This window comes from Heterocephalus glaber, unplaced genomic scaffold (genome assembly GCF_053883595.1).
Source record: "Heterocephalus glaber isolate CG9 unplaced genomic scaffold, H.glaber_assembly_v1.0 deba00001564, whole genome shotgun sequence".
Taxonomy (NCBI): domain Eukaryota; kingdom Metazoa; phylum Chordata; class Mammalia; order Rodentia; family Bathyergidae; genus Heterocephalus; species Heterocephalus glaber.
The window spans coordinates 5001138-5027764 of NW_028258351.1; the positions used below are offsets into that span (position 1 = coordinate 5001138).

General features: G+C 36.6%; 1 protein-coding gene across 4 annotated transcripts in view; it reads right to left on the reverse strand.

Annotated features, from left to right (window-relative positions):
• Positions 1-1599: 1599 nt before the first annotated feature.
• The window catches only part of Taf15 (TATA-box binding protein associated factor 15), a 33858-nt gene continuing 8830 nt past the window's right edge, over positions 1600-26627 (reverse strand). The window contains exons 3-16 of one of the 4 annotated variants that reach the window (XM_021248892.2): positions 24800-24851; positions 24629-24713; positions 24444-24546; positions 22547-22740; positions 21303-21324; positions 11657-11691; positions 11046-11078; positions 9579-9688; positions 7416-7545; positions 5093-5185; positions 4288-4369; positions 4074-4162; positions 3491-3971; positions 1600-1927 (exon numbers count right to left, since the gene is read on the reverse strand). In XM_021248892.2, the coding sequence (XP_021104551.1) occupies positions 1888-1927; positions 3491-3971; positions 4074-4162; positions 4288-4369; positions 5093-5185; positions 7416-7545; positions 9579-9688; positions 11046-11078; positions 11657-11691; positions 21303-21324; positions 22547-22740; positions 24444-24546; positions 24629-24713; positions 24800-24851 (1549 nt within the window). In that variant the 3' untranslated portion in view covers positions 1600-1887. Of the gene's footprint in view, positions 1928-3490; positions 3972-4073; positions 4163-4287; positions 4370-5092; positions 5186-7415; positions 7546-9578; positions 9689-11045; positions 11079-11656; positions 11692-21203; positions 21325-22546; positions 22741-24443; positions 24547-24628; positions 24714-24799; positions 24852-26627 lie in introns of all 4 variants that reach the window. The other 3 variants (XM_004870661.4, XM_004870662.4, XM_021248893.2) reach the window with 3 other exon arrangements.

Below are 26627 nucleotides of genomic sequence, written 5' to 3' on the forward strand. Positions count from 1 at the left end.
CTGAGGCAAGAGAACTGTCCTGGGTAATGACCTGTGTCAAGGGGGGATGAGGGGGAAAAGTCATGGAAAATGGAAAAATAAAAAATCACGGGCCTGGGATTTAGCTCAGCGGTTCCATAGCCTACCTCACAAGAGCAAGGACCTGAGTTCGATCCCTAGTACCAAAAAACAAAAACAAAAACAAAAAAAATCAGGCTAGGTGTAGTGGTATGTCAGAAACTAGACTCTTCCTTCCCCACTATCACTGCCATCCAACTAAATCTTGCAAACTTATTTCTTCATTTCTCAAATCAAGTATCTCCTACTGAGTTCAGGCCAATATATTCTCTCACCTAGCTTAGCATTCTGTTTTCAGGCCAGCCTTCCCATAAAGCAGCAGCATCATTTCAGCTGACACCATTCCTATTAATGTTTTAACTGCTAGGTGAAAAAATGTATGCAAAACCATTCTTGGGCCGGGGATTTAGCTCAGTGGTTCCGCCACCTGCCTCGCAAGCACAAGGTCCTGAGTTTGATCCCCGGTACCAAAAAAAAAAAAAAAAAAAAAAAAAAAGACCACTGTCATAGAGCTTCTTTACCTCCTTGGTCTTTTCCTTAAACTCTTCCACACAGCCTGCTCCCAACTCTCTATTAACTCTTTAACTCATCAGTTTCCTGCTGGGAACACCATTTCCTCACCCAAGTCTGTGTATCTGGCCAATTTCTACTCTTCTTTTCAGATTCACTTCACCTTTTCCTGGTCCCACATGACTGCATGAAGTATCCAAATCAACTCTCCTAACATCTTGTACTTATACTTATTGGAGCACTTATCAAACTGTTATTTACTTGAGAAGCATATAGCCAGTGTTTAATCCAGTGCCTCACTCACAGTAAAGGTAGGATAAGTAGTTCTTTAATGAAGCCAGGCAAGGTAGAACATACCTGTAATCCTAACACTCAGGAGGTTGAGGCAGAAAGATTGTGAGTACAAGGCCAGCCTGGGATATATAGGCTTCAAGGACAGCTTCAGCTACTTAGAAAGCCCTGTCTCCAAAAAAAAAAAAAAGTTCCTGAATGAATACCAACATACATGTGTATTGAAAACTTAACCCTGGTTTGCTGAATCCTTACTACCAACCTTCAAACTCCATACTCCCAGCATCTACATAGAACACTGCTTTAAATGTTTCTCAAGTATAAACTGGCACTAAACTGACTGTATAAACACCTAGTGAGCTTGATTTAAATAAATATTCCCAGAATTAACTTCCCTTCACCTCACCAAGTAATGATCCAGCAGACTTGGGGTGTGGCCCAAGAATCCATAATTCTTTTTTTTTTTTTTTTTTGGTAACCGGGATCAAACTCAGGTCCTTGTGCTTGGGAGGCAGGCGGCGGAACCACTGAGCTAAATCCCCAGCCCAAGAATCCATAATTTTAACAAACTTCTCAGAAAATTCCAACTTGCATTATTCTGAACAAAGTAAAGCTCAATAAATATTGTTGCAAGTAGTATTTTAATTTATGGAAGTAGAATTCATTTCCTAATTCTTTAGGGTTAGAGTCTGCTGTTACTGATGCTTCAGTGTGATAGAAAAATGCACTAATGTACAAATGTCCACAAAAACAAGCAGACTTTATTGCAGTATTACAAAACACTTTCCATTTTGGCAATATTTTACAATGCACTTTGCTTCAAGGGTTGGGAAGAAGGTTGGAAACTAAAAAGGGAAATTTCAACGACATTTCTAAAAGAAAAACTGTCCTAGCCCTCCCACCCAAATAAAAATCCAAATGTCACTTAATTTCACTACCCAAGAAGAGGCCACGAGGAAAGCAGCAGGCAAAACTCTGGCAATTTCACTGTGGATCATGTCAGAGACAAAGGAACATTCAAAACAGTCATCAGTATGGTCGGTTGCGCTGATCATTTCTGTAGTCATTTCTAGGAATGAAAAATAAAGAGCCAGACTAAATTCTAATTTTCTATCAAGGGAATATCAGACACTTCAATGTGCTGGTGACTGACATCAGCTAGACAATATCTGAAAGAATGACAACATATCTAATTTATTTCTATATCCTTAGAATATAAATATTTAATTTACCAGGTTTAAGTCAAAGTTCCTAGAAGAAGCTTTACTATAACTAACTCTAAGAACTTTCCACCTAGAAAAAGAACTCCAAACCACTGTAATTATTTGAGATTAGAGATTATGCCAAGTCTAAACTCCAAACAGAAGAGCAGCAATGGGGAATAAGCAAGTATTCATGTATGAATTCAAGATATGCCATTTTATTATGTGACCTTGGAAAAGTTACTTCATGACTCCATAAAATGGGAGGTACATCTACCTCCAGAGTAGACAGGATTAGAACTGAAGTATATAAAGACATCTACCCCACAGTAAGAAGTATTTAACAGACAGTAATTAGGCTATTAATAATTATCAATAGCTAACAATTATCCCACAATTGTTATTACCTAATACAATTCTACAAAGGAGGTATTATTAGCCCTCTTGTACAGCTAAGACTATAGATAATAAAGGGTTAAGGAATTTGCCTAAAGTCACATAGCTAGTTAAGTGGGAGAGACGGAACCCAGACTCTCCCAACTAAATACTATATTAATACTCATTACCCTAAACTGTCTCTGGCATACAGATCCTTAGTATAATAAGCGAAGTTATTTTACATCACTGGCTCTTCAATTTGTTCTAACTCAACACCATTCATATACACAACATACTCCCCACCATGAGTGATTTTCATCTACAACAAGTACCAGAATCTCCAGAAGAACAACTGTAGGGCTATAATTATAATTTATATATATAAATATATACAATAAATAATATGCAATTATAATTTATATTAACTTCAGGGTTAAAATTATAATTTTATTTTAGGGGGTGTGGGTGTGGAGACAGGGTCTCACTAGACAGCCCAGGTTTGGCTCAAACTCTCAATCCTCCTACTTCAGGCTCCCCAGTACTGGGATTACAGGTATTTGCCATTACATCTGGTTTAGCCCATCTGATTTAAAAAGAACACACCTACAAAAAGTGTGCTCTTCCCTTACTTAAATTGAGAACCCTTGACATAACTGTTCAAGTTATCTGTCCATCTCAGTTAACTTTAACAATGAAAAAAATAATAATGGACACATATCAAGACAAATACAAAGATTTATGAGTGTAAACAAATTTTAGACACGGCTAAGCAGGGAACTAAATGGATTTTCTTCATCCTGAGAGAGCTGCCAATAAGAAATCTAACTTACAAAAAGTTAGCTAAAAGACGAAAATGTAGCCAGGCTTGAAGGTACATGCCTGTAATCCCAACACTCAGAAGTCTCAGGCAGGAGGTTCCCGAGTTCAAAGTCAGTCTGGGCTATATAGTGAGACCTTGTCTTAAAAAAACACAAAAGAAAATGTGTCCAGAGCACAAAGCCTAAAATCTAAATCAGTGAGGCAGAAGATTACCAGTACATTTCAATACTCACCTGCCTCCCATTTTGCCTCCATAGCCACCTCGGTCTCCTCCATAGCCACCACTTCTGTCTCCTCCGTAGCCTCCACTTCGGTCTCCACCATAGCCTCCACTGCCACCACCACCACGGTCTCCTCCATAGCCCCCTCTACTTCGGTCTCCTCCATAGCCTCCTCGGTCTCCTCCATAGCCTCCTCGGTCTCCACCATAACCCCCTCGGTCTCCTCCATATCCTCCTCGGTCTCCACCATAGCCACCTCGATCTCCTCCATAGCCGCCTCCACGGTCCCCACCATAGCCGCCTCCTCGGTCCCCACCATAGCCACCACTTCTGTCCCCACCATAGCCACCCCCACTTCTGTCCCCACCATAGCCACCCCCACTTCTGTCTCCACCATAGCCACTTCTGTCTCCACCATAGCCTCCTCGGTCTCCACCTCTGCACCCACGACCTCTGTAGCCTCTTTCTCCACCGTAGCCTCTCCCCCGGAAATCTGCAAAGTAGAAATGCAAACCAATGAGCCCACCAAAATGATGTGAAGCCTCTTCAACAATGGTCAGAAGAAACACGTAGTTGTATTAAAGAGCTGACCTACCTCCTCCAGAGGGACGAGAGTCCTCCGGTCTAGGCTCATTGCACTGATTACAGGAATTTCTTCGAGCAAAGTTCATATTTCCACATGACCTGACAAAGTAGGGAAACAAAATGCTCCTAGATGGTTTCTAATGGATTCAAACCCACTTTTTGCACTCTTCATCCCCAAGCCCAACCCCAACCCCTATTCCCACTGAAGTAAACAGAATACTTACGGATTAGGGCAAACCCAGTCCCCGTTTTTGGGGTCTCCACCTCTCCCCTGAAAGCTTCCACGGCCTCTATAGCCTCCACGGCCTAGGAGGGATTGGGTAAGGAGAAAAATCAATAGCAGATATTAATACAAAAAGCACCGGATAAAAGAAATAAGAGCAAATATTCATTAATGCCTGGCTAGCCCCCTCAAAATTAACCCTTACAACAGAACTCTATAATTCTTTGAGACTTAAATTCACAAAATGTAAGAACAAAGACCAGATACACATTACAATATAAATAATGCACTAAAAGAACTTTAAGGTGTACTTTCTACATTATCCTATTTAAGAATCTCAGTGATAAAAGTTAAGCAAGAAGATAAATTCCAAATTTTGAGGAAATGGGCCCAACAGAAATAAAGAAGCTTAAGAATCAAGGAGCCTGAACTAAGACACATCATGTTCAGGTATAAGCACCCAATGATAAATGTAAATGTACTGTATACCTAAAATGTACCGATAAAGACATTAAAAAAAAAAAATCAAGGAGCTTAAGAACTGATTAGATGAACTACTCAGTTATCACTTGAACAACTGCTCATGATTTCCACATAAAGAACAAACTGCTATCCAGCTTTCCAAAGGATTTCTATAACCTTCTCCCACTACTTTCTTAGCTACGAGGATACCTCATTTACCTAATCTATTTAATACCCACCCCCACTTTAAAAGAAAAAAGACCTAGGGAAAGGGGTAACAGCAATTTCATGCAAGTAGGAACAAAACATGGACTTAAATTCAAACCCTGTGTACAGTATCTTACCTCGCCGCCCACCTGCACTTCCACTTCCTCTCATGAATTCAGGTCTTCGAGTGGCAAAGGACACTTTAATGATGTTGCCATGGAATTCTTTTCCTAAGCAAAAAGAAAATGGTTTTGAAGAAATGCTACTCACACACCTCCACCTCCCAACAAAAATATAAAACTATCTTGGGAATTTTCAGTTTCATAAAAATAATTGAAGTCCTTATAAAAATTCAAATACACTAGTGCTCCAAAGAGTCAAGTGCTAAAGTATGAAACACAACCTATCGAACAAGGGAGATCTGTCACTTTTACTAAGCTAAAAATAAAGACAAAATACGCACATACACACACAAACCCACATCTAATACTTTACATGAAAAGCCAACTAGAAACAATATATGAAGTCAACATTTCTGTTCAAGGAAATGTGTGTGCACACACATATACCTACATATTCACACATATGCTTGCATATGCACTGCCCACTATGTGCTTGCTTACCTACCAGGAGAACAAGTAAGATCATGGGGGGAGGGGGGTTAAGGTGGAAAAGAAACTACATATTGTACATTCCGCATACCATTTGAAATTTTACCATGTGCATATTTTATATTTAAAAACATGGCGTGGGGCTGGGAATGTAGCTCAGCAGCATAGCACCTGCCTGGCAAGCTCAAGGCCCTAAGTTTGATTCCCAGTACCAATAACTAAATAAATTTTTAAAAAAACCAATGTGTGTACATGCAATTACTTATACACACACACACATATTCTGCTATCTTAAGGTCTTAAGGATAAGAATTAGTCTTTTTGCTTTAAATAAGACATTAAATAAGAGAACTGGTATATAAAAGGAAGAGCCCAAGGATTCATATAATGGGTATAAATGGTATGAGCTCTCGTTCCCTGAAGAAAGCCCTCATCACTCTAACTGGCAACTTCCCAAGATGTTAGATGACAAGTACTTTGACATAAGAACCAACTCACAGATGAGTATTCTAAAAATCATAAGCCCTGGTTTAAAATAAAGAAAGCAAGAATAGAGATGTGAGACACAGAATCATGATCTCATCAATGAAGAAACACAATTGTATTTTGGAGGTATAGGGTGCAATAATCTAAGTGGAAGGGACTTCAAGTGTCTGTTGATCCAGCACGGTTAAATACTTTGAAGACAGTGAAGTGAGCCTGCCTTAGTGAATCCTGATTGCCACTTTCTCTGTGATCTTAGAAATTACTTAGCTTCTCTGTGCCTCAATTTCATCATATATAAAATGGGAACAGGGTGCAAGTCTCAAGGGGTTACTATGAGGATTAACACATTCACGGCAGGGCTGGAATTCTGTGTCTCACTGCCAGGCAGCTTGAACCACTGGTGGTGCATGTATGACTGTCCTGTTGGGTGGCTTTTTATTAATTTTAATAGTAAAAAGATGGTAGAAGTTATTAGATCCATTTGTACCACCAGTGATAAAAGCAGACAGATGGGACAGTCACATGTGTAACTGGTGGTTAGGGGGTGGGGAGAAATGTGTCAAACTGGGCTAATGTGTGTTAAGCTCTTAGAACTGTGCCTAAGGCTGAGGATGTGGCTCAATGGTAGAGAACTGCATACTTGTGCCAAGCTATAGATTCACTCCCAGCACTGAAAAGAAAGTTGTGGCCAGCTCATAAACATGCACTGTTGTTATTATTAAATAACTAGAGTATAAAAAATAATGGATTTGTAATAACATGAAGAAATAACTATATTAAAATGTTAAATGAAAAAGCATGAAACAAAATTCTACTGGGAACATCGTAAGCTTCATAAAAGACTAGAAGGAAAATTAACAAAAAATATTATCAGTGGTTATCTCAATGTAGATTTTAGATACCTTACTCATTTCAGTGGAAAAAAAGAGTGTTACTATTTCTTCTAAGTATGTATTAACTTCATATCAAAAAGGAAACTAAAATTTTAAAGACTATAGAGTCATCTAGGCCAACTATAATACTTGTATCAGTTAGGGTTACATGTCATGCAAGGCATGGTATAAGAAAATATTCTAGGGCCGGGGATTTAGCTCAGTGGTTTCGCCGCCTGCTGCGCAAGTGCAAGGACCTGAGTTCGATCCTCAGTACCCAAAAAAAGAAAAGAAAAGAAAATATTCTACACAAATAAACATAGAGCTCATTTTATAAGTACACAAAAACTCTGGCTTTCATTAATATTTGTAAAAGTAAAAATGAATACTACAATCAATCTCCTAGAATATATTTTGACTTTCATACTAGAAAACAGTATGAAAACTATACAAATGAAAATAGTATTGAAAACTATACAAATGAGGCATACCATCAAACCAGTCAATGGCTGCCTTAGCTGAAGGAGGGTCATCAAATGACACTGTTGCCTCCCCTTTTGGTTTCCCTGTGTCTTTGTCTGTGTAAAGATTTATCATTGGTTTTCCAGTTTTCTTGTTCGTCTGAGGAAAGAAATAAGTTGATATTAGCATTTCAAGAATATATGATAACTGTACCATTTAGATAACATAAGATTTTAAAAAAGTAATTCATATATCCATACTACAATATACACCTAATATAAAAAATGAAGTTACCTATCATCTAATGTAAAATTGAAATTATCCATAGGTTTGAACAACAAAAATTCTCCAAGCTAAAGTAAATTAAAACCAAGCTAGGGCCAGGGATTTAGCTCAGTGGTTCTGCCGCCTGCCTCGCAAGCTCAAGGTCCAGAGTTCGATCTCCAGTACGAAAAAAAAGAAAAACCAAGCTATAAGATTGTTACAGGGGCTGGAGATACAGCTTGGTAGTAGATTAGCTGCCTATGCATGAGCCCTGGTTGGGGGGGCAGGGGGGGAGTATACCTGCTTACCTACATATAATTTAAACCCCACAAAAATTAAATGTAAATAATGTTTCATGTAGGGCCGGGGATTTAGCTCCGTGGTTCCACCGCCTGCCTTGCAAGCACAAGGACCCAAGTTCGATCCCCAGTAACAAAAAAAAAAAAAAAAAGTTTCATGTAAATATATATATACCTTGTAAATCATTTAAAAGTCAGCAAGGATGTTCAGAAGGGAGAAGTTTTTCTTTATAAAACTGTGAATTCTTTACATATTTTACATTTAAATATTTTTAAATGTTTAATTCCCCAAGGAAAAAAAATAATTCCACATCAAAACAAGGAGAATGGAAAACATGCAGATACCAAGATCCATACAAAATAATAGTTTATGCCATTGATCAACAAAGACTGGTCAGTCAATTAGCCTAACTCAGGGATTCACTGTTTCAGGGGACAGAGATAAAAACAGTCGCATCAAAACTGGACTTTAGGAGTGATGTCTAGTGAACTCCTGTCAATATGTCTATTTTCTGTCAACAGATCTGTTTTAGGTACTTTTTAAAAAAATGTTCATTCCTATTGTAATAAAGGGTGTTTTTTCCTCTTTAGAGTTTTTTTTAAAAAAAGGACAAATGCCAGGCGTGGTGGCACACATCTGTAATCCCTGCACTCAGAAGGCTGAGGCAGGAGCATCTCTGTAAGTCTGAGGCCAGCCTGAACTATATAGTGATTTCAATGCCAACCTGAATTACATAGCAAGATCCTGTCTCAAAAAAAAAAAAGACAAATGGGGCCGGGGATTTAGCTCAGTGGTCCCACCACCTGACTCACAAGTGCAAGGACCCGAGTTCAGTCCCCGGTACTAAAAAACAAAAACAAATGTTGGGCCAGGGATTTAGCTCAGCTGCACCACGCCTGCCTTGCAAGCACAAAGTCCCAAGTTTGATCCCCAGTACAAAAAAAAAAAAGACAAATGCAATTTGATTTCAAGCAAGTGTTATTATCTACTTAACACTGCTCTTAAAGCTGCTTTCTAGTTAAACAGATATAAAAAAAAAATGCTTGAAATAAACAGTGCACAGGACACTCAAGTGAATAATTACAAAATAATACATTATGTATTGGGCAGTATAGACATTAAATACCAAAAAATAGTTGTTAGTGACAACTTGAGTTTCCATATTTATAGATTTCAAAATCTATAACATTCTAACAATTTCTTTTGGTTCTCTCAATTTGGGGGGGGGGCGGTTGAGACAGGGTCTCACTATGTAGTTTGGGCTGGCCTTGAATTCACTATATAGCTCAGGCTGGCCTTGAACTTGCAGTGTTCCTTCTGTCTCAGCCTCCCAAGTGCTGGGATTATAGACATGCACCACTATTCCCAGTGATTCTCTCAATTTTAAGAGGCAGAAACTATTCTTAGAGTCCTAGGACTGAAATTAAAGCACAGGTAGACTGTAGAAAACACAAACAAGGAATAAAATCTTTACACATTTAGCAAAAGTCTATAGACTTGAGTAACTGTGAATAATACAGGATTTTAAGAAACCTTACTGGAGTACATCAGCTTAAAAAATTATGATTCTTAACTACAGTATGTTAATAATTAAGAAACTCTCAACATAAGCCACACTTTTTACTCACCTTGATAATTCCTATTTGTTTAAAGAACTCTCCTACTTGATCTGTAGATACACCCTCCCCAAGTCCTTGCACAAAGATTGTGTTGTTATCTGAATTATCAGATTCTGAATCTAAGGGGGAAAAAATTATGGTTAATTTTACATTCTTTAGTTCTACTACATCCTGTTCAGTAATCAATAAAAATTTACTGCCCAATATGCAATGTTTCTAAGACCAAAATGAAAGGACTAATGTAAAAAAATTTATGTAAACATGCAGTGTTTGCAATAATTATATGGTACATCGAGTCTTACAACTAAACTTCAGGTAAAGTGCAACAAGTCCATACTCTGAATATAAATAAACCTATTAAGGGGAGGTCTTTAAAATCTCACTTTTCAGATTCATATACCAAACTACAGTTCGTGAAGAGATGAAGAGTTAATTTAAATTAGCATTCCTTTCTTTGGAGAACTTTCCATTTTTTATGACTAATCAGAAGTTGTAATAAGGCTCCTTAGGACAAAACTCCCCCAAATCTGTCACTTTGGACTTCCAAGCAAGCCAAGCAAAACTGCTGGTTTCACACTCATTGCAATAAGTCTATGTAGATCAGAGTAGGAGCATCTTGTACACACACCTTACCTTACATGCACACTTTTGGATTAGTACAACAAAGTAAGAAAGATGTACAAAAATTCAGTCCATCAAGGGATAATTCAGAAATTGCCATCCATATAGAATACTTTGGCATCTTAACAAAAACTAAAGTTCTGATTTCAATATATATTAAAAGGTTTTGGCTCAAATAGATTTTTAACTTCTAAATCACAACTTTCAAAAGTCTCCATGAATAAATCTGTAGCCTTAAATTTCATTTAAAAATAAAAAGCCATGCTCGCTTCGGCAGCACATACACTAAAAATAAAAAGCCACATAGTATCAGTGACCTCCACCCAGAGTAAGACAATTCTCTCATGTATGAAACTCAGGTTTCCAAGGTCCCCTAAGCAGACTATCAAGCCAATATAGGATATTCTTTTTTTTTTTTTGGTACCAGGGATCGAACTCATGTCCTTTTGCTTGCAGGGCAGGTGGCGGAAACCACTGAGCTAAATTCCCGGCCCCAATATAGGATATTCTTAAAACAGAACTTTTTTGCCTCTAATTCCCCAATACCAATACCTTCATTAAATCTGATTTGCAATAATTTAAATAATTAAGGCTTATTAGCAGTAAAAATGCAAGTGTTTTTTTCAAAGAACAAAGAGTTGACCATGGGGAAACACAAACAGCAATTTCCCAAGCAAACTTTCCCATCAACGCCCCTAAATTTCTTTTTGGCATTTGTTTAGAAATAAAGCTCTCCACCTCAGGTAGTATTGTCTTCTTCCTGTACTAATCCCTCCAAACACAACACTTTCCCCTTCAAAAAGCTGAAAACTAACACTCCTTAACTGCAAAATTATGAACTACTATAAACCTTACCAGCATCTGGTCTGGGTCCATAATCCCTGTGACCTAAGGGGAAAAAAAAAGCTATTTAAGGCAACTTATTTGAAATAATTTTTTAAAAATAGTAACAACCAAGGCATTAAAAGTCAGTACTTCCAAATCCTTGAAAGTCAACCATTACAGATTTACAAACTATGCAAATTAAATTTTAATAAGTTTTTAAGAAATCAAGATGAATGTCAACATTTCCTCCTTAAACTTGTCCAAGACGGCACCCATGACTTTCGTTAAGCTCTGATTGTGAAGGCTGATTGGAAAACCCTAATAATTTAAAAACACATGTCAGCTACCTTTATTTAAAAAGATACTGTCAAAATCCAGTGAAAGTCTCATTCATTGATCACCACAGACTCTTTCATGCAAATACACTGTGTAGAAACCCATTGGACTATTTGAGATCAACTCTGGCTTAATATTTACTTTGATATATATATGTATATAAATATAATTTTTTTTAAAAAGCACACAACACACACCAGCCTCAACAGAATAAGAAAGGGCTTAGACTGCGTCTGCGGGATATTGGTGGCTTTTAGATTTATATAGCATTTCCACTGAAACATTTTGGGATACTCAGCACTTACCACCAAAATTTTTGAAGCCACCGCGGTCACCACCACTGCAGAGGAAAAATTGAAGAAATGATTTCTTCCTTAAGTCTCTAATGTGCTGAGCCCTGGGCTCAATCTACACTTAACTGTCATAAGTAGAGCACTTAGGAAAACAGTAGCACCACTAACTTTCCAGTTAATTCCATTTTCATAGACCTCAAAATGTTTCCATGTGTTTTCCCAAAGGTCTACTTCTACAAGATGCCTTTTCAAGCTTACTAGGTAACATGTCAGATATACTCTTATTTTAAAATCTTTCCTTTCAATCCCTGGTACAAAAAAAAAAAAAAAAAAAATCTTCCCAACCCCAAGCCAAAAGGACACTATTCAAACTGTGACTTAAAGCTGGAGTCACAGCATGAAGAACACCAAATTAGAACAAGTATTCTTTCCAAAGGCATATTTTTAAAACATGAGAAAAAGAAAAAAAGACTATAAGGATACAAAGCAAGGTTAAGTGTTTGATAGAACAGAAGAGGCAAAAACTTCAGTACTAGGATCTGCTATGATATCAAATTGTGGGTGTATGAGATGAATTTTAAAAAGTGACATACAAATATACAAAAAAAAGTGAGCCTGAATGAAAGTAGTCTTCAAATTTTAAATCATTCCAAAATTTGAAAAAATGAGGAATAAAAAGTATAATAACTTAAATTGCCCTTCTACTTCATACCCACCATAATATACTAGAGACCTCTTCATATCACAGTTTCTGAGGTTCATGATGCCAAATGCTCTGTATACCACAACAGTATCAAACATCAGACAGAATGCAACATACTCAAATACTACAGGATGACTTCATTTGGCAAACTGTCAGTTTACCACTGTCAGGTAAGTCAGTGGTCAGAGTACAACAGCTTTATATAAGAAATCTATAAAGTTCTCTCTAATCAAGAAACTCTTAACTCATCCAATAAAAGCTTGTTTCTTGAGACTGAATTACATAATCTTCTCAAGGTTCATCTGCTGACAGAGAAGTAAGTTCTCAGATGGTCATATCTAATGTTCTATTGCTAATAATCTTAGAACTATAACCCAAGAAGCTAATCCAATCGACTGATGTCTCTCACCACTTAATAACCTCTTCAGTGATTACCCTACTCTTTAGAAGGCTTATCTGAAGAAAAACCACTGACTAAGAAAGCATTCTTCCTTTATAATAAATACAGAATCTACAAAAATTGCTGTACTAATAAATGTCTGGAAGCTAATGGCCACCACTTTGAGCACCTCTTGTAATTGTAGAGGCCAAAGGTAACTATTAATCTCATGATGTCTCAATAAACTCAGTATTAAAATATTTGCACAAGTTTTCTTTTTCCTGATATATACATTTTTGGGGCAGACTCTGTGTATTCTATTACTTTTATATAAAAATGTTACCCCTGAAATCAATTCAGATAAAGACACATACATTTTACTTTGCTTTTAATTTTTATTATTATTTCCAGGAAGCTTTCTTAAGCAGGAAAGGCAGACTATTTCAAGGCTATGTAGATATTAAATTCAGACTCTCACAAATAGTACAGATTCATATACATATATACCACTATTTCGGTGCAGTACCCAAGCCTTTCGTACACTTCTAAATGACATACACAAATATCACAGCTAACTCTTTAAGAAAGGGAAAATAGGAGGGGCATGGTGACTGACACATGTCTGTAATCTCAGCTCTAGGAAGGCTGAGGTAGGATTGCTGAGTTCAAGGTTAGCCTGGACAACATATGAGTTCAAGGTCAGCCTGAACTATATAGCAAAAATCCTATCTCAGAAAAAAAAAAAAGGAAACCAATAGAGTTCTCAAGATTAAACTGCTGAAAAATCTTATTAAAGACCAATATACCTCAGATTTCTTTAAAGATGATCCTAAAAACTCCAAAAAGTGATGAGACAACTCCAGTGAAAATGTTAAGCCCATATTCTTATGTAAAGAGGCTAAATGTCCTCAGGATAAAGTAGACTTTTTAAAATAAGAAAGTGGAAGTCATATGTTCACAAACAAGTGCTGGAAAGGGTACCTCGTAACTATTTTGTTGTCATCTAAACAGAGTACCAACTTGTTTATCATAGTAGAAGATACGTAATTTCGTATTTTAAAAAGCCGGTGGGTCACACTGAAATCCCAGCACTGGGGAGGCCTAGGCAAGAGTATTACCAAAAGTTCATGGCCAGCCCAGGCTACACAGCAAGTTCATGGCCAGACTCAACTACCAATCAATCAATCAATCAATCAATAGCTAGCTAGCTAGCTCCTACTGTTTCTACTCTGGTCAATAATAAAACTTAGAAACATTGGGGCGGGGGGAGAACATATCTCTGAAAAAAGAGAATCTATAAAAGTAATGATAATTGAGTATGTTTATAATTTCTTATTCTTCCATATAAATGACATTTTAACTTGTCATCTTCACTGTGAATTTCCTCTGAAAATAAAGCAGCTTAAGTTTTCAAGACAGTCACTATATGGGAATGCCACACTGCAGTGGTGGTGAACCTATGGCAATGTATGAGTTGTTTTTTTGTACCAGGGATCGAACTTGGGACCTTGCACTCTTGAGGCAGGCGCTGGAACCACTGAGCTAAATCCCCGGCCTATAAGTTGTTTTTTTCTAAACTAAAACCTCAGTAATTCAGGTTTAATTGCAGTGTTAGCATTTTGCAATAAATAAGTGGGTTCTGGGTTGTAGTTTGGGCACTTGTTTCTAAAAGGTTCAGCATCACTGCTAAAGTACATTAGAAAAAGAGTACATCTTTAAACCGAGAGGCTGAAGAGAATAGTTTTACCACTAATGAATCATGAAATTTTCAATCAGTAAAATTCTCTCTTGTGTTTAGTTTCCTCTTTGACAAACTAAAAATCTACATTCTTACTACCCAAAGGTAAGCACAAGCACAGCAGTATAAGCACAACCTAGGAGCATTTCAGAAAACCAGGTCTCCATCCAGACTTACTGAATCAGAATCTACATTTTAGTAAGATAAGCAAATCATAAGTAATTAAGATAAGTAATTCTTAAGTTATTCATATACACATAAATATCTCAGACACACTGATCCAAGTGATCTGTAATTTTACATTAAGATGTTTCCAAAGAATCAACAACTGGGATCTCATCTTATTAAAAAGCTTCTGCACTGCAAGAGAAACCACCAACAGAGCTAACAGACAACCTACAATATGGGAAAAAATGTTTAGAACCTGTACCTCAGACAAAGGTCTACTATCTAGAATATATAAAGAATTGAAAAAAAATTAGACCCCTCAAATTCAAAGACCCAATTCAAAAGTGGGCATCTGAAATGAACAGACATTTCTCAAAGAAATAAAAGCAGCAAATAAACATATGAAAAAATGTTCAACATCACTGGTCATTCGAGAGATGCAGATGAAAACAACAGAGATTCCACCTCACCTCAGAAAGAATGGCTGCTATCAAGAAATCAACCAATAACAAATGCTGGCGGGGATGTGGAGAGAAAGGAACCCTTCTCCATTGTTGGTGGGAGTTCAGACTGGTGCAACCACTGTGGAAATCTGTATGGAGATACCTCAAAGAACTAGGGCTAGAGGTCCCATTTGACCCAGCTATTCCCCTCCTGGGGAATAAAAGAATTAAAAGAATCATACCACAGCAATATATGTGCACTCATGTTTATAGCGGCACAGTTTGTAATAGCTAAAGCTTGGAAACAACCCAAGTGCCCATCAACTGGAAACTGGATAGACGACGTGGGGTTTTTTTTATAAAATGGGGTACGGGTACTACTCGGCCATAAAGAATGAGACCTAGAGACATTTATAGCTAAATGGATGCATATTGAGGCCATACTCTTAAGTGAAATAAATAGGACATACATGTGTAAATACCAAATAGTTTCTCTAGTGTGAGAAACTGAAAGTGTAAATAAGGATTAAAATGATTAAAATGAATAACTGATAATTTGAAATATTAAAAGGTCCAAAGGGGGAGGGGAAGTGGGAGGGGAAGGGGAAAGGAAAGAAGGAAAAGGAAAAATTATGAGAAAAGAAAAAAAATGGAAACAAAATCTATGTAAATAGGGAAGGATGGAGGGGTGAAGGGCGCACAGGTAATGGGGAATAAAATAAGAACCAAGATACATCATGTACAGGTACAAACACCCAATGATAAATGTAAACGTGTTGTATACCTAAAATGTACCAATAAAAGAATTTTTTAAAAAAATGTTTCAATCACTTTCTTTCTCCTTATTAGGAAATTCTGCATTAATTAGTTACATTACACCCCACATTAGAAAACTTATTAAATAGCGTAAATAAAATTCAAATAGTACTCACTATTAAATAACAAAAGATATGGCTGCTAAGAGTCTTTCTTTCAAATCTGCAAATTACAAGTCCTTTACCACATACTACTGAGGCCTTGCTAACACATTAAGACACAAAGGTAGGGCCGGGGATTTAGCTCAGTGGTTTTGTCACCTGCTGCGCAAGCGCAAGGACCCGAGTTCGAGCCCCAGTACCAAAAAAAAAAAAAAAAAAAAGGGACACAAAGTTACTTCAACATGTGAGTCAAGATGTACCCCTAACAAGTTTTGTTTTCAATCCCAGAAAAAGCAGCAAACACACACACATCAAGAATTCTTGAATAACGACATTTTATAATGAAGTAGTAGTGATATTTAACAGAGACATAAGATATTCAAATTTATTGGCAGAGTACCTCCTGCATAAAAAGAACTAGCTGCACACTTTGGTTCCCCCCAAGTTCAAAACCACAGTGAGCATCCTACCCTAAGGTAGATTCTTAGGGTTCCTTCATTATTGTATTACATATCTAGAGAAAACAATCAGATTCAATTTCAACTGCTTGTCAAGAAAGAAAAAAATGCATTGACAAAAATCTGTTCCCAGGCTGAGGGGATTTAGCTCAGTGGTTCTGCTGCCTATCTCACAAGTGCCAGGTCCAGAGTTCAATCCCGGGTAACCCCCTAATCATTAATTAAAAAAAAAAAAATCTAGCTGGGCATGGTGGTGCACAGCTGTAATCCCAGCACTAGTGAGGCTGAAACTGAAGGATCTCACGAATTCAAGGCCAGCCTGAGCTACATAGTTCAAGGGCAGCCTGAGCTATATAGCGAGACCCTGTCTCAAAAAAACAAAACAAAACAAAACAAAAAAACCCCAAATCAGTCAGTCAATCAATCAATGAATCTAAATGTCTCTAGGCAAGGATTAAAACTACCAAGAAATAAAACAACAATGCAGGAATCCTTTATTACTAGAAAATTTTAAAAGTGAGAAAAGGGGACATAACTAAAAATTGAATTAGAGTAATTTAAAAACTGGTGCCATGCTTGAGTTTTCATACTAAGTATACAATACAATATTTTGGTGTCTGAGGAAAAGACCAACATTAACTCCAAATGTAAATGATTCACTAAATTTAAAAATCATTCTCAATAGTAGCTGTGCTCACACTTTATTTCCTTCCATGTTGTATGTTAATGGTAAAAAGGCTTTCTGGATTCAGTATTTACCAACATTTTAGGAGGCCAAGCACTATCCAATATAGTACCCACTAACTACAAGTAGCTACTGAGTATATGTGTGAGTAGCTAGTAGTAAAAATGAGAAGTGCTTTAAATGTAAATATAAAATAGATTTCTAAAAGAAAGGAATTTTTTCCTTTAAGGTATTATTTTTGACAAGGTATTGAGCAGGCTAAGCAAGCACTACATCCCCAGCCCTTAGATAAGGTCTTGCTCACCCAATTCCCCAGGCTGGCCTCAAACTTATGTCTTCCTGCCTCAGCCTCCCAGACCCTCAGCCTAGGATTACAGGCATGCAACAACACATCTGACTTTCATTAAGAATTTTTATAATGACTACATGAAATTCTATTTTAGATGTTTAATTTCACCTATTTGATTTTTTCCTTTAAAAAATTTTTTTTTGGTGCTGAGGACCAAACCCAGGGCCTCACTCACACTTGCTAGACAAGTGTTCTAACACTGAGCTAAATCCCCAGCCCCTATCTGGTTTTGTGTGTGTGTGTGTGTGTGTATGGTATTGAGAATTGAATCCAGGGCATACATGCTAGGCAAAAACTCTACCACTGAGTTATATATGCCTAGCCCTCCTTTTTCTTAAGCGTGGCTACTAGAAAATTTTAAATTACATGCACATCTCATGTTTGTCACCCACATTGTATTTCTATTGGCCAGTGCCTTTCTACATTGTCACCAAGACATATACCTTTTTTGGTTTGTTGTTTTTTTGAGACGGGGTCTCAAGTTCAAGCTGGTCATGAACTCACTATGTCATCCAGACTGGCCTTGAACTCACAGTGATCCCCCAGTCTCAGCCTCCCAAGTACTGGGATTATGGGAATGCACCATCATGTCAGACCCATATACATTTTTTTAATATCAACTGAATTTATTATAATTTACTAAGTTCCAAGGCCATGACAGTGTTCTGTTAACTACAGAAAACTGGAACTAATTAATCACTTTTAAGAAAAAGATACTTGACTATAAATGCCTTGATGACATAATATAAATAACAATTATCTAAGAAGTTCTGGCAATTTTGCAAAGCAGTAATCACAATGCTACAATTAAAAAACACTGACAAGGGGATTTAGCTCAGTGGTGCCGCCATGTGCCTTGCAAGGACAAGGTCCTGAGTTCAATCCCTGGTACCAAAAACACAAACAAATAATAAAAAATAAATAAAATAAAAAACATTGATGCAATTTATGGTCTTAGCTTCTAGTCCAATAAGAGGTCAATGTCAACATCAATCATGGACAATAATAAGAAATTCAATCTTCTTGCTACAACTGCTTTTTCAAAGAAACAGAATAGGAGCCGGACATGGTGGCACACGCCTGTAATTCCAGCACTCAGAAGGCCGAGGCAGGAGAACTGCATGAGTTCAAGGCCAGCCTGGGCTACATAGAGTTCAAGAGCAGCCTGAACTATACAGTGAGACTTTGTCTTAAAAAAATTTTTTTTCAATCAAAGAAACAGATTATGCTTCCTATAGTCCCTAAAATTTTCATCACTCTCTTCCATATTTGGAAAGCTGAAGGCTTCTTTTTGGTCTAAATAGTTCCACCAACCAAGCAATCATAGAATTTGTCTCAGAACATCTTATCCTTTACCACACATCTGATCCTGATCCATTAACTATATTCCTACTTCTTTAAATATAAATCCAACTCATGCCAGTTAGTCTTCAAAGGAACCCCCAAAAGATAACATTTTCAACACACTATTAAGATGATTAACATCACAAATGGCAGTGTTGATGAAGACTAATGAAAAATGTTTGGTTATTTTTGGTGTTTAAACGCAAAACCAAATATAAAAAAAAATCTTGAAACTTGGTATTTATACTCAAATTCAAAATGGTTTACCCCAATAAAGTGAAAAGCACATCTTAAAATGTCATGACACATGAAAAGTATATGAACTTCCAATTTTAGACCTGCATCCATAGATGAAGTTTCAGTGAAACACAACGTTTAATTATTTACATATTATTTATGGTCACTCTGGTGCTCCAAGAGCAGAGCTAAAGACTTGCAACAAAAATCACAAGCCCTGAAAGCCTAAAACACTTACTACCTAGCCTTTCATATCAAGTTGGCAAACTTGATATAGAGATAATCATCTTTCCTTTCTAAAAAAGGCCTTTTGTGAACATCTCATTTACTGGGGGATGGAGAAAAGAAGCAAGACTGTAGAGCCCTCACCACAATTTTACTTCCACTTAAACCACCTCAGTATAATTTGACCAACTATATACTAGGCTTCTGCCCAAGATTTTGTATGAAGGGCTTCTAAAGGTAAAAAAAAGATTTGAAAAACTGAAAAAACTTAGTGCATCATGGGTATGTAGGCCACAAATTATACTAAAATACATTGCCCAGGTTATACTGCTTAAAAATTGGACCCCTAGGTTGTTGCTCTCTCATTCCTTATCAGAAACATCATTCAAGGTCTTCTCAATTCCCTAGTTTAAGATAAGTCCTCACTCATAAATGGAAATTGTTATTTATAAAGACTTCTTGGCCGGGGATTTAGCTCAGTGGTTCTGGTGCCTGTCTTGCAAGCTCAAGGTCCCGAGTTCGATCCCCGGTACCAAAAAAAAAAAAAAAGACTTGTACCTATTCCCTACCTTCGTCCTCCTAAAAAGTGAATTCTACTACTCTCAGTCAGACACTATCCATAGTTTAATAGATACTCTATTGGGTTAACTTCTTTATGAAGAAAATTAAACTTATGATGTACTATAAAATGCACAGCATTCCAAGGCCACCAACTATTTAAAACACATCAGTTGGAAAATTAAATATATCTGTTGGTTATCTTGTTTTGGAACTCTGTTTTAGGTAGAAGGAAGGCTAACAAGCAGAAGGTGCCATGTTATTTTATGCCATTTATTTATATCTACACTGACAGCAGACTGCTCTCTTTGATAAGGAAGAGCCATATGATGTATTTGTACATTGGTTAACTACCAGTCAAGATGCACTGTATAGTAAAAATTAAGAAATATAAGTCAGTGAAAAAATAAGTCTGCATATACTGGTTTCGTTTCTCAGGTTATCTCAGGGGACATTCAATCCCTTAGGAGCTTAAGAGTGAAACGGTACTGATATATTACTAAATATAAATAACAGGCAACTGACAATTTCAATTTCCAATGAAAATAAGCTATTTTTAAGCCTGTGTATTTTACAAACAAATTTACAATCAACAAATCCCACTTGAGAACAGGTGGTAACCACTTTTTCATTCTTGTTTTTAGGGCTAAAATGATAACTTTGCAGATATATTTAAAAGTAATTTTAAAACCAGCTTCTGAAAGATGCTATATGGAGGGGGAAAAACAACAACAACAAAAAAAAACACCCCACCACAAACTAACAATACTAACAATGGAGAAAAGAAAAAAAAAAATCATTCTATTACTATAACTTACTCTAGATAAAATACAGAATAGCATGCAATGTTACACTAATTGTTTCAATAATTATTTACTCAAGAAGACAAAATAGTTTAATTACATTAAATCTTTCTCTTATTTGCCAATCCCACCTTTCTACTCTGCTACACCTAATATATATTTTTAAAATACCCCTAATCTTTCTCTGTTCAAAGAAATTCAAGATTAAGGAATAGTCCCTCTGGCTTCCAATCTCAACTTACCTTTTTTTTTAGCTTCTAGGTCTGGCAGGAAAAACCTAGTCAAGTGGTTTAACCACAACTGTAGTACAGTACTTTTCTTTACTACTGTTTAATATATACCATGTAAAATAACTGTTCTAACTCATATAGCCTATTCTAATTCATGAGATGTTAGATTGAAAAAATAAATTTTTAATTTCCATCCTCTTTTCTACAATATAATTCCGAAAAAGCTCTAACTAAATTAAATGCCAGAATCAAACAAGCAAAGTAACACCAAAAAAAGAGCAAAGAAAGAAAGAAATGTAGGTATCTATATCTAAATACTTACCTTGATCCTGTCATAGGACCTCTTCCATCCTTGTCATATCCCCCACGCCCTCTACCTCCTCCCTGTGACCCGCCATATCCTCTATTATCTTCTCCATACCTACTCACATCACGACGGTCATCTATAAAAGGAAAATATACACAGCTAAGTGAACACTATCATGTATGAAAAGTGGTTCACATAATATAACCTTAAAGGGCTCTTTAGGTCATATGTTTTTCCTTTGGAAAAAGGCACATATGCATAGAACATAATGCAAGTCATTATAAAACCATCAGGAATTAAGTATGTTTGAGAACTGTATCTGTGTCAAATTCCATACTGCTAGAAAATCAGATGACAAAATGGTAATGTGGAATGAGTTAAAATATAACCTAACAACTTACATATAAAAAAGTATACCCTGAGTCTTAAAAGTTATTACTTTCTTTGCCTCAAAAACATTTAAGTGTAAACTAAGCATAGACAAAACATAATTGGAACCCAGGCAAGGTGTGTATGCCTGTAATTCCAGCATGCTGGGAGGTTGAGGCAGAAAGATTGTCAAGTTCAAGCCAAGGATGAGCAACTTAGTGACTCAGGAAGACTATCTCAACATAAAAAAGTGTTTCAAAGGGCTGGAATATAGCTCACTGAGTATGAAGGCCCTAGGTTCAACCAGTACTACAAGAAAGCAAAGCTGGATTATCAAACAGAGAAGATACAAAATATTCATTCATTCTCAATTACTGAAAAAGGTGTATGTTGCTCAGTGGTAGAGTGTGTGGCTACCACGTGCAAGGCCCTAGGTTCAATCCCCAGCAGTAGGCGGAAAATCTGCGAACATTTACTGAGCACTTACTATGAATCAAGGTAAAAGTACAAAACAGGTGACTTAGGACCTTTTGCCCTTAAACCATTCACTTTCATGAAATACACAGAATCCTAAGTATCAGTGGTGTGCACAGGGTGGTTATGGGACAACAGAAGAAATAATGACTGGTCATTCTTAGGTGAAGTTAGGGAAGGCAAATATTGAATAGGATAATTTCCCCAATTCAAGTACATCCCCCATCACCAAAAGAACTGGCAGACAACAGTAACGTCACATGATCAGAGTTCACTGAGACAACAAAGAAAATTCATGTAATCAGTCATCAAAAAAGTCATGCATCCACTGAGTCTCCAAGAAGTTAAAAAAGAAAAATCTAGTAACAGCCTTTATTCCTGAGAAAAGAAATGTATGTCCAAGGTCACCCAAAATTTTTATAAATATGAAATCTTCTGTGGGTCTTTTAATCCAAACAATATAAAAACAATTCTGTGAAGAAAAAAAGGAAAAATAATACAAGTCACTATCTTACCTTGTGTATGGTGACTGTAGTTTTCCCTTTGTGACTGATAGGACTGCTGGTTTTGATTATAGGAATCATGCTGCTGATTATAATTTGATTGATCATCATATGAGCTTTGATGTTGATCATAGCCTGACTGCTGGTCATACGAATCTTGCTGACCATAGTTTGATTGGTCATATGAAGGTGCTCTTCCACCTTGGCTAAAGAGAAATCAAAAATTGAGATTTTACAGAAGGATTATGTTTAGCAAGTTGACTGTGTCTAGCATAAAAGGCCTGATAAGCTACAATTTATCCATATCTAACAGCACTTTCTCATGGTAATTGATGTTTTCATGTACAGTCTCCTTATGAATGAAATGCCCTTCAAATAACAATTCACTATCACTGAAGTGAAGCCAAAAAAGAGGTGCCACATTATGCAAAAAACACATACATTTGAAAACTGTAATAAAGCAAGACATAACTATGGTTTTTATTATCTCCTTTAGTTAAAAAAAAAAAAAAGTAAAAGGGCCGGGGATTTAGCTCAGTAGCAATGTGACTGCCTCGCAAGCGCAAGGTCCTAAGTTGGATCCCTGGTACTACAATAAAAAAAAAAAAAAAAAGTAATAGATGTTGCAAAGTACAATGTCTGATTCTTTTTCTTTTTTGGTACTGGGGATCGAACTCAGGTCCTTGCGCTTGTGCACCAGGCGGCGAAACCACTGAGCTAAACCCCCAGCCCCAATGTCTGATTTTTTAACAAACGTGCCATATATGATGAGTTGGGGTTTTTTTCAGTACTGGGAATTGAACTCAGGACCTTGCACTTGGCCAGGCAGGCAAGGTGCCACTGAGCTACATCCCTGGCCTAAGTGATGAGTTTTTTACACTAAGAGGCCTTGTCACGTCATTTTAACAATGTCATCCCTTGAAGTATTTTTACAATTATTCTCTTAGAATTATTTTTATTTATTTTTTGGTACCGGGGATCAAACTCGGGTCCTTGTGCTTGCACAGCAGGTGGCAAAACCACTGAGATAAATCCCTGGCCCTAGAATTATTTTTAGAACCTATAGTAAGTACATTCTTCTAAATCTTCAATAGTAAATTTTAGAAAACTGATTTATATTTTATATTTTAAGAAAACTGATTTATATTTTAAGTCTGACAAAAGAAGCTTGCTTTGTGATGCCGTTATTTATCTAAAAGAAGTCTATCCAATAGTTAAGAAAGCTTTATTATTTCTGTCAATTCAAAACAAAAATTCTAGCTAGGCACAGTGGTACTCCCTGTAGTTCCTGGTACCAAAACGAAACAAAAAAACCTCACAGTATTTATCACAAAGTGCCAAAAATGCAATTAATCCTGAATACAGTAAGTCTCTGACTTACTAACATTTGAGTTGCAAATTTTCAGATACGAACAGACCTTGCACTTGGATTTTTATGCTGCACACTGTATATTTGTGTCAAAGGTGTATGAGACTCATTTTGTCAGACTTAAGAACGAGTCAAACTTATGAATGTTCTCCCAGAACGAACTCGTTCCTAAGTCAGAGGCTTACTGTACTGAGGTTTTACTTCAGAAAAAACAGCTCATATACTTATCTTTTGTCTTGAAGAAACACTTGCATGCCCTAGGTTCACCACCACTATTCTAGAATATCTGATATATTAGCCCTTTTTCTAATTAATATGAAAACATATACACTTGAATAGCTCAAAAATAAGAGGCTAGGGATTTAGCTCAGTGCTAGAGTGCTTGTCTATCATATGTGAGACCCTGAGTTCAATCCCAGCACCTAAAAAAACAAATGGAAATTACAAGGTCACCAAAAACTGTAAAGCTAGGATTCTGGGGATGAAATCTACTTATTTCCACTGACCAACACAATCTCAGTGCTCTTATTGCTTCCTTACCCTCCTGATGATTCTGTGTGTTGCTGTCCCTGGTTATTATACGACTGCTGGCCATATGAGCTCTGCTTTTGATTCTCATAACCACCATAAGACTGTGTATAACCTATAGATAGATAGGTACACTAGTTAGTGAACGTTCTGATTTCAGAATCTCTAAAACAGCAAATTTAACAAGCCAGTCCAACCTGATTGGCTCTGTCCATAACTGGAGTAACTCCCATAGCTCTGCCCATACGAAGAATCAGTCGTTTGTCCATAGCCAGAATAGCTCTGAAATTTAGGTAAATATTCAAGTTTCATCACCTACTTAAAATAAAAATAACTTTATGAAGAAGACAATTTACTTTTCAACCTACTTGTGGTGCTTGTCCATAGCCTTGGTTGCCTTGACTTCCATAGGAAGAATAACTGTAAAACACAAATGAGTAATATTTCAAAGAAATGTGCTTAAAGAAATTTAAAAGCTTACATAAGGAACCCTGTCTTCATTTTCAACTTTCAACTCAGATACAGTCTTCTTTTCTGAGAATTGTCAATCTACCTGTCTCTTAAGATCTAAACTGAAATGTAATGATCAAAGACTATTAAAGACATTAACAAAGTCACTCCCAGACCTCTTAAATGTTGAACAAGTACCAAAAGTTTTGCTTTAACAAATTCCCATAAATAAAACTTCACCAGAGCTGGAAAATCTCAAGAGTTATGCTTTGGGATAAATAATGATAATAATAATAAAAAAGAGGTAAGCACTGATAAGCCTAATTTGATCACAAGGTTATTTTAGCCTACAGAATTTTTAATTTTTCTAATATTTAAATCATGTACAGCCAAATAACTTTTTTTCCTAAGAACTATATAGCAAGACCCATAATAAAAAAAAAATTTTTCTGGGGCCAGGGATTTAGCTCAGTGGCAAGCGCAAGGTTGTCAGTTCGAGCCCCAGTACCAAAAAAAGACATCGAACTGACAACCTTGTGCTTGCAGGGCAGGCAGAGGCACCACTGAGCTAAATCCTCAGCCCCCCCTTTTTTTGAGACAGGGTCTTACCATGTAGTTTAGGCTGCCCTTGAACTCACACTCACTATATAGTCAGGCTGGCCTTAAACTCAAGGCAATCCATCTGCCTCAGCATCCTGAGTGTGCAACCACACTTGGCTCATATAAATATTAGAAGCAGAAATACAACTTTTTAACACTTCAGTTTAGCTGCATTCTGACAAATTAAATTTCGTCCTACCATGTGCTTTAGTTAAAAGTTTTCAACTTCTTAGAAAAGGCAATATGAAAAAAAAAAAAAAAATAGGGCCAGGGATTTAGCTCAGTGGTTCCACCGCCTGCCTCGGAAGTGCAAAGACCCAAGTTCAATCCCCAGTACCAAAAAAAAAAAGAAAAAGAAAAGAAAAGGCAATATGGCACTAAAAGTCCAGTTTAAATGCCTCAGTAATTAGAAACGTGTACCTCCAGTGTACTGTCACAAAATTAATTTACAGTATATTGTATTTTCAGTATCCTAGCAAAGCCTGGTAAGAATTCAATAAATATTTGCTAAGTGAATAAATACACCTGCCTATATCTAAATTCTCTTTAATTTTATAGCATGTAAGCTCTAGGAAGTTAGAAACAAACTGTGTTTTTTAGTTTTATTTTGTAGTATTAGAGATTGAAAGCAGGGCCTTGTGCGTGCTAAGCAAGCAGTCTACCACTAAGCCACATCCCTGGCCTAGAAACAAACTTTCTTAATATATACTGTGACTTTCAAATATCCTAATAAAAACAAAACATTTACATGATGTGCTAAGAAAGTTCCTTAACTTTTAAAAATACATAAACACTTGCCAGATACCTACTGGGAGGTTAACGCTATCTTTTTGTTAACCCTATTTATGAGAATTAAAAAAGTCAAATTAGTTTTGTTTTCAAAAAGCTTTAAGGGCCGGGGATTTAGCTCAGTGGTTCTGCCGCCTGCTGCGCAAACGCAAGGACCTGAGTTCGATCCCCAGTACCAAAAAAAAAAAAAAATTGATGACTAAAGATATCTGACATGCTGTTCTAAATATCTTACAATGGGAAAACCATTTATTGGAAAAGTAGAAAGTTGTCCTGATAAGCGAGGAAAGCCTATTACATGTACACATTCACATAAAAATAAAGTTTTGATTGTGAGCATAAGGACTGAAAATCTGC